The 8,882-nt window shown below is 44.7% G+C and overlaps 1 protein-coding gene across 1 annotated transcript in view; it reads left to right on the forward strand.

The window, feature by feature from the left end:
* LOC132397515 (polyunsaturated fatty acid lipoxygenase ALOX15B-like) overlaps positions 1 to 8,520 on the forward strand; it is a 56,299-nt gene extending 47,779 nt beyond the window's left edge. The window contains 3 exon segments of the mRNA XM_059976346.1: positions 2,617 to 2,717; positions 4,064 to 4,233; positions 8,316 to 8,520. Of these exon segments, the coding sequence (XP_059832329.1) occupies positions 2,617 to 2,717; positions 4,064 to 4,233; positions 8,316 to 8,520 (476 nt within the window).
* The last annotated feature ends 362 nt before the right edge of the window (positions 8,521 to 8,882 follow it).

Genomic DNA, 8,882 nt, shown 5'->3' on the forward strand with positions numbered 1-8,882 from the left:
TAGACTACATCCACTGCCTTACCCTCGTCAACATTCCTCGTAACTTCTTCAAAAAATTCAATAAGGTTTGTCAAACATGACCTTCCACGCATAAATCCATGCTGGCTACTCCTAATCAGATCCTGTCTATCCAGATAATTATTAATACTATCTCTAAGAATACTTTCCATTAATTTACCCACCACTGATGTCAAACTGACAGGTCTATAATTGCTAGGTTTACTTCTAGAACCCTTTTTAAACAATGGAACCACATGAGCAATACGCCAATCCTCCGGCACAATCCCCATTTCTAATGACATCTGAAAGATCTCCGTCAGAGCTCCTGCTATCTCTACACAAACTTCCCTCAAGGTCCTAGGGAATATCCTGTCAGGATCTGGAGATTTATCCACTTTTAAATTTCTTAAAGGCGCCAGTACTTCTTTAATTGTCATAGGTTCCATAACTTCCCTACTTGTTTCCCACACCTTACACAATTCAATATCCTTCTCCTTAGTGAATACCGAAGAGAAGAAATCGTTCAAAATCTCTCCCATCTCCCTTGGCTCCACACATTGCTGACCACCCTGATTCTCTAAGGGACCAATTTTCTCCCTCACTATCCTCTTGCTTTTAATATAACTGTAGAAACCTTTCGGATTTACTTTCACCTTATTTGCCAAACCAACCTCGTATCTTCTTTTAGCTTTTCTAATTCTTTCTTAAGATTCCTTTTACATTCTTTATATTCCTCGAGCAATTCCTTTACTCCATGCTGCCTATACCTATTGTAGACATCCCTGTTTTTCCAAACCAAGTTTCTAATATCCCTTGAAAACCATGGTGCTTTTAAACCTTTAACCTTTCCTTTCAACCTAACAGGAACATAAAGATTCTGTACCCTCATAATTTCACCCTTAAATGACCTCCATTTCTCTATTACATCCTTCCCATAAAACAACTTGACCCAATCCACTCTCTCTAAACCCCTTCGCATCTCCTCAAAGTTAGCCTTCCTCCAATCAAAAATCTCAACTCTAGGTCCAGTCCTGTCCTTCTCCATAATTATATTGAAGCTAATGCTATTGTGATCACTGGACCCGAAGTGCTCCCCAACACATACATCTGTCAGCTAACCTTTCGCATTCCCTAACAGGAGATCCAACACTGCCCCATCTCTAGTCGGTACTTTTATGTATTGTTGCAAAAAACTATCCTGCACACATTTCACTCTAAACCATCCAGCCCTTTTACAGAATGAGCTTCCCAGTCTATGTGTGGAAAATCAAAATCTCCCACAATCACCACCTTGTGTTTACTACAAATATCTGCTATCTCCTTACACATTTGCTCTTCCAACTCACGCTCCCCATTAGGTGGCCTATAATACACTCCTATCAGTGTTACTACACCTTTCCCATTCCTCAATTCCACCCAAATAGCCTCCCTAGAGGAGCTCTCTAATCTATCCTTCCAAAGCACCGCCATAAGATTTTCTCGGACAAGCAATGCAACACCTCCTCCTCTGGCCCCTCCTACTCTATCACACCTGAAGCAATTAAATCCAGGAATATTTAGTTGCCAATCACACCCTTCCTGCAACCATGTTTCACAAATAGCTACAACATCATAATTCCTGTTATCAATCCACGCTTTAAGCTCATCCACCTTTCTTACAATGCTCCTAGCATTAAAATAGATACATTTAAGATACTCTCCACCTCCTCCGCTCTTTTCATCCCTAACAATGCACTCAAATTTATTATCCTTTTCTTTCTTCTCCCCTACATCTTCGGGCTGAGCGCATCCATTCTCCATCACCTGCCTTTCCTCCCTCACACACTGTCTACTTACTTGCTCTACTGGTGAACTAACCTCCCCTCCCATAGTTTCAAATTGATTCCCGCCCCCCCATCTTACTAGTTTAAAGTCTGCCCTGTAGCCCTAGCAAACCTCCCCGCTAGGATATTGGTCCCCCCAGGATTGAAGTGTAACCCGTCCTTCTTGAACAGGTCACGCCTGCCCCAGGAGAGGTCCCAATGATCCAGAAACTTGAATCCCTGCCCCCTGCTCCAATCCCTCAGGCACGCATTCATCCTCCACCTAATTCCATTCCTACTCTCACTGTATAAACATAATGTATAAACATTCAGTGTATAAACACTGAATAAACATATTCTCCACGTATTTTCTATCTAGCCCCCAACCCCATTCTTGTACCCTCCAGCAGGTTCAGGCCCAAAGCAATCAAACGCTCCTCATACATGAACCCCTGCATTCCTGGGATCATTTTCTCAAATCACCTTTGGTCTCTTTCCAATGCCAGCACACCCTTTCTCAGATAAGTGGTTCAGAACTGCTCACAATATGAGGTGAGGCTTGGTGTTATTTTCTAGACTGATAAAGTTGGAGGACTTTGGTTAATGTTTGTTTAGTAGTCCTCGAAACACAGGGACATGGACAGAGCAGCGTGAGAACCTCCACTCCCCGAACACTTTGACGGAGCAGAGGAAAGATTATTGGTGGGACGGGACCGCGAGATGACGCACTCATGTCCACATATTGCGTACTCTGTGCTGAGTGATTGTTTGTCTCCCGTCAATTTCACTGATGGCTTCAATATTCTCTCTCTAGGTTTCCCCACGTCATTCTCCACCAAGGGCGATCTCGTCAAGTACCTGACCATGGTCATATTCACTTGTTCTGCCCAGCACTCTGCAGTGAATGCCGGACTGGTCAGCTCAGGTTTCATTGAATTTACACTCCACTGTATCAAGTAGAGCATGACTGGTCAGAAACAGACCTCACACAAACAGAGACATTCCGAGCAGTGTCTGGTGACCGAACACAATTTTCAGACCATTAAGCATTCAGTCTGAGCTGGATATTACTCAGTAACGCACACAAGTAGCTGCAGAAACTCAACAGGTCAGATGCATCCACCAAGGGGAATAAACAGTTAACATTTCAGGCCGAGTCCTTTCATCAGGACTGGAAAGAAAGCTGACAGAGACCGGAATTAGATGCTGGGGGAAGGGAAAATAGTACAAGGTGCCAGGAGAAAAGTGAGGATAGGTGACTGGGAGAGAGGAGAGCTGAACTGAGAAGCTGGGAGCAGATAGATAAAAGCTAAAGGGCTGGAGAAGAAGTCAATCACAGTGGAAAAGAAATAAGGAGACGTACCTGTCAAGAGGGAAGATACAAGGTTTCTCAGCTGTTTGCTCCCAACAGTCCTCTCCCTCACCAGAACATCATTCCCTGCTCAATCAGAATGATGGGATGCACAGGAGCTCTCTTCTCTGAACCCAATCGTAGCATACAGTAAATAAGGCCATTCAGTCCATAATGCTCTGCCAGCCAAGAGTGTGGCTGACCATAATTTTATTACTAGTTTCCAACTGTTCTTTGCAGGAACTAATGTAATCTTTGGTTTCACAATTCCAAACGTATCACATTCTGCCGTGGCTCAACAGGATTCATATGAGAAGCAATTTAAATGACTCTTGTTTATCTTTCCCCATTTCTGGCTCCATCCAAACTCCCAAGGTTATCCTGCTGAGCCAAATATTCCAGATGGTTCCCCAATCAAATATTTCTGGTATGATGACCGAAGATTGGTGGAGTTGTGGATAGTGTAGAAGATTGTCAAGGGTTGAAAAGAACATTGACAGAACGCAGACCTTAGCTGAAAAGAGGCAGATGGAATTTAATCCAGAAATGTATGAGGTGATTCACTTTGGAAGGATCGATTTGAAGCAAAATACAAGTAGTGCGGAGGAACTGATGGATCTTAGAAGTAACGGAGGATGAGATGTGTCTTAATGATAGGACAGGAGATTGTGAAAGACACTTTTCTAAAGTAATTCGATGGTTAAAATTCTGAGTATTGTGAGCTTTCACAATAGAACAGAGAAGTAGAATCAATTACAATCCGTATGCTGAATGTGTGGCAAAGGGCCCGTGCTACGATGCCATGTTCTGTTCCATGTTCTATGCACTCACGTCGCTGTTGCGAGACCCTGGTACAGCAAAACCTCAGGTAAGAGTAAGCATTGTATCTAACGCCTGACCTATTTCACAGTTTGACTGGGGATCCTGTGTCCCCAACAGTCCTTCCACCATGCAGAAACCAGCGCCCACAGAAAAGAGAAAAGTCACTGAGGAAGACATCTTAAACACCTTGCCGATGAAAAGTGCCTCGGTGGTGGTGCTTGCAACCATCCATCTGCCAGTGGACCATCTCCCTCTGAAGTAAGTAGTATAACACCAAAGGACTATAAGGCACCTAGACGCCAACTCTGAGATGATGCATTTCAATTATGTGATGTCATTAAACTGAGAAGAGTGAAAAAGAGATTGAGTCTCGAGTTATAAGGAGAGGTTGGGCGGGTTAAGACTTTACTCCGGGAGTGTTGGAGACTGATGGGTGACCATATGGAGCTGTATATGATCATGAGGGGAACAGAGGGCAACTTGCTCCCAGGGAAAGGGAACTAAAGACAAGGCACAGGTTTAAGGTGAGAGGAGAAAGATTAGGGACAGAGATTAGGGACATCTACTGCACAGAGGGCGTGGAACAAGCTGCCAGACAACGTGGTTGAGGCAGGAACAATAACGATGGTTAAGGGACATCAGGACAGGCCCATGGACAGGAAAGTTTTAGAGGAACATGAGGAAATGGGATTAGCTCAGATGGGCGCCTCAGTTGGCACGGACCAGTTGACCTGAAGAGTCTGTTGCTGCACTCCATTTTACTAACCGAAGGGACGGTTTACACCTGAACTGGAGCGGTACTAACATTCTTGCAGGGAAGTTTGCTAGTGCTTCTTGGGGGGGTTTAAACTAAATTTGCAGGGGGCGGGGATCCAGAATGTGAGAGAGGATAGCGAGAGGAAGAATACAGGACAGGTGGGGACTACACGGTTCCGGAATATTAAGTGTGTAGTAGAGGAAGGCGGGGTGGAACAAGTGATAAGGAGGACTCATGTACGGAGGGATGGTCTGACGAAACATGGAGTTAAATGTGTTGAAAGAATAAGTAAATTTAGAAAGGACAACAAAATTCTAGGGGCGTATAGCCCGATGGGAGTTCGGGAAGCTGGGTTAAGCAAAATAAGCAGCGATTCAAACAGAGAGAGGAGAAATGGGTTAAAAATTCTACATCTGAATGCACGAAGTGTCAGAAATAAGGCGGATGAGCTTGAAGCCCAGGTGCGAATGGGTAACTATAATGTTGTTGGGATAACGGAGACATGGCTGCAGGGAGATCAGACCTGGGAAATGAATGTACAAGGGTATATGTGCTATCGTAGGGACAGAAATGTGGGCAGAGGGGGTGGGGTGGCCCTGTTGGTGAGGAATGAGATTCAGTCCTTTGCAAGGAGGGGCATAGGGTCAGAAGAAGTAGAGTCTGTGTGGATAAAACTGAGGAACAGTAAGGGCAAAAGGACCCAAATGGGTGTTGTCTACAGGCCACCAAACAGTAGCATGGATATTGGGTACAAGTTGAATAGGGAGTTAACATTGGCATGTGGCAAAGGTAATGTCGCAGTAGTTATGGGAGATTTCAACATGCAGGTGAACTGGGAGAATCAGATTGGTGCTGGACCACAGGACAGGGAGTTTGTAGAGTGCCTACGGGATGCATTCTTGGAACAGCTTGTACGAGAGCCGACCAGGGACAAGACTATTTTGGATTTAGTGTTATGTAATGAACAGGATTTGATAAGCGATCTTGCAGTAAAGGAGCCATTAGGAGGTAGTGATCATAATATGATAAGCTTTTATCTGCAATTTGAGAAGGATAAGGGCAGATCGGAGGTGTCAGTGTTGCAGATGAACAGGGGAAACTATGGAGCCATGAGGGAGGAGCTGGCCAAATTTGACTGGACGTATATCCTAGAAGAAAAGACAGTGGAACAGCAATGGCAGGTATTCTTGGGAATAATGCACAAGGTGCAAAATCAGTTCATCCCCCAGAGAAGGAAGGATTCAAAGGGGGGAGAAGGGCCACAGTGGTTGACAAAGGAAGTCAGAGAATGCATAGCATTAAAAAAATGGAAATACGACAGAGCTAAGGTGAGTGGTTTTTAAGGAACAACAGAACTTAACTAAAAAGACAATACGGGGAGAAAAAATGAGGTACGAACGCAAGCTAACCAGGAATATAAAGGAAGATAGCAAAAGCTTTTTTAGGTATGTGAAGAGGAAAAAGATAGTTAAGAACAATGTTGGGCCCTTGAAGAATGAATTGGGTGAAATTGTTATGGGAAACAGAGAAATGGCAGAAGAATTTAATGAGTACTTTAGATCTGTTTTCACTAAGGAAGACACAAGCAATCTCCCAGATGTATGGATGGGCCAAGGACATAGGGTAACAGAGGAAATGAAACAGATTAACATTCGGAAGGAAATGGTGATGAGAAGACTGATGGGACTGAAGGCTGACAAATCCCCAGGTCCAGATGGTCTGCACCCCAGGGTACTAAAGGAGGTGGCCCTAAAAATTGCAGATGCATTGGTAATCATTTTCCAATGTTCCTTAGATTCAGGATCAGTTCCTGAGGATTGGAAAATGGCTAATGTTATCCCACTTTTTAAGAAAGGAGGGAGGGAGAAAACAGAGAACTACAGTCCTGTCAGCCTAACATCAGTAGTGGGGAAGATGCTAGAGTCCATTATTAAAGATGAAATAGTGGCATATCTAGATACCAGTGATAGGATTGGGCCGAGCCAGCATGGATTTACCAAGGGCAAATCATGCTTGACTAATCTATTGGAGTTTTTCGAGGATGTAACCAGGAAGTTAGACGGGGGAGATCCAGTGGATGTAGTGTACCTCAATTTTCAGAAGGCATTTGATAAGGTCCCACATTGGAAATTGGTGGGTAAAATCAAAGCTCAGGGCATCAGGGGGAAGGCATTGACATGGATAGAAAACTGGTTGGCAGATAGAAAGCAAAGGGTAGCAGTGAATGGGTGTTTCTCGGAATGGCAGGTGGTGACTAGTGGGGTGCCACAGGGCTCGGTATTGGGACCACAGCTATTTACCATTTATGTTAACGATTTGGATGAAGGCATTGAGAATAACATCAGCAAATTTGCTGATGATACTAAGCTGGGTGGCAGTGTGACATGTGATGCGGATGTTAGGAGAATTCAGGGTGACTTGGATAGGCTGGGTGAGTGGGCAGATACTTGGCAGATGGCGTTTAATGTGAATAAGTGTGAGGTTATCCACTTTGAGAGTAAGAACAGGAAGGCAGATTATTATCTGAATGGTGTAGAGTTAGGTAAGGGAGAAATACAAAGAGATCTAGGAGTTCATCAGTCACTGAAGGTGAATGAGCAAGTGCAACAGGCAGTGAAGAAGGCTAATGGAATGTTGGCCTTTATTACAAAGGGAATTGAGTACAAGAGCAAGGAAATCCTCTTGCATTTGTACAGAGCCCCGGTGAGACCACACCTGGAGTATTGTGTACAGTTTTGGTCTCCTTGTTAAGGAAGGACATCCTGGCTGTAGAGGAAGTGCAGCGTAGATTCACGAGGTTAATTCCTGGGATGTCTGGACTGTCTTACGCAGAGAGGTTAGAGAGACTGGGCTTGTACATGTTGGAATTAAGGAGATTGAGAGGGGATCTGATTGAAACATATAAGATTATTAAGGGATTGGACAAGATTGAGGCAGGAAATATGTTCCAGATGCTGGGAGAGTCCAGTACCAGAGAGCATGGTTTGAGAATAAGGGGTAGGACATTTAGGACAGAGTTAAGGAAAAACTTCTTCTCCCAGAGAGTTGTGGGGATCTGGAATGCACTGCCTCGGAAGGTAGTGGAGGCCAATTCTCTGGATGCTTTCAAGAAGGAGCTAGATAGGTATCTTATGGATAGGGGAATCAAGGGATATGGGGACAAGGCAGGAACCGGGTATTGATAGCAGATGATCAGCCATGATCTCAAAATGGCGGTGCAGGCTCGAAGGGCCGAATGGTCTACTTCTGCACCTATTGTCTATAATATGGAACACGATCTGTGTGTAGGGAGACCTGACACCTCAACTTGTAGTGAGTCAAGCCAAGGCTACCCATACATCAACAATGCTGCCATTGTAAACAGCACATGGCCCGAACACAGCTCCACTGTATGGAACAGCAAGGGAAGGGTCCGAGGGATTTTTATTCACATCAGTCATGGGGTGAAGGAAACAGCTAATGGTCTACAAGGGAGCGATCAGTGTCCATCGCACCAAGTGAGGATATGGAGAGGGGTATCAGGAATTGTGTGTGTGTGTGTGTCCGCTACCCCTTCAGACTGATTACTACCCCCATCCATCAGGAATAAATCTCTCTACTTCCCGCAGACGAGCTTGGGTACGTACATGGAACAACGCTTCATTGAACCGGAAGCTAAGGAATGCATCCAGAAGTTCCAGAAAGAACTCGTGTACATCGAGAATGAGATAAAGAAGCGCAATGAGGGCCTTGAGCTGAAGTGTACGTACCTTATGCCAAGTGTCATCGAGAACAGTGTGGCGATATGAAGGCCCATCCCACCGCTGGCCATTGCTTCCTCTCTGCTTTATGCTTTGGGGTCAGATGAGAATTCAAGCCTCAAATTTCTATAGCGCTTATTGCCAAACTGACTCCACTTCTTCCTTCCTACCTTCCTCTCTCTGACCTGGATGAGGCAGATTTGATGCCTACATCTCCTCAATAAACGCCAAGTCCCCTACTTCACGATTGCCAGTGAGGGATCCTCCTCGTGACAGAATCCTCATCCAATGAACCTCTTCTGCATCCTCTCTAAAGCCTCCAAGCCCTTGCAGATCGTAACTGCTCACAATACTCTAAGTGTGATCCTAACCTATAGTGCAAATTACACTCATGTACACAGTCTCCCCAA

This window comes from Hypanus sabinus, chromosome 7 (assembly GCF_030144855.1).
Source record: "Hypanus sabinus isolate sHypSab1 chromosome 7, sHypSab1.hap1, whole genome shotgun sequence".
Lineage (NCBI taxonomy): Eukaryota > Metazoa > Chordata > Chondrichthyes > Myliobatiformes > Dasyatidae > Hypanus > Hypanus sabinus.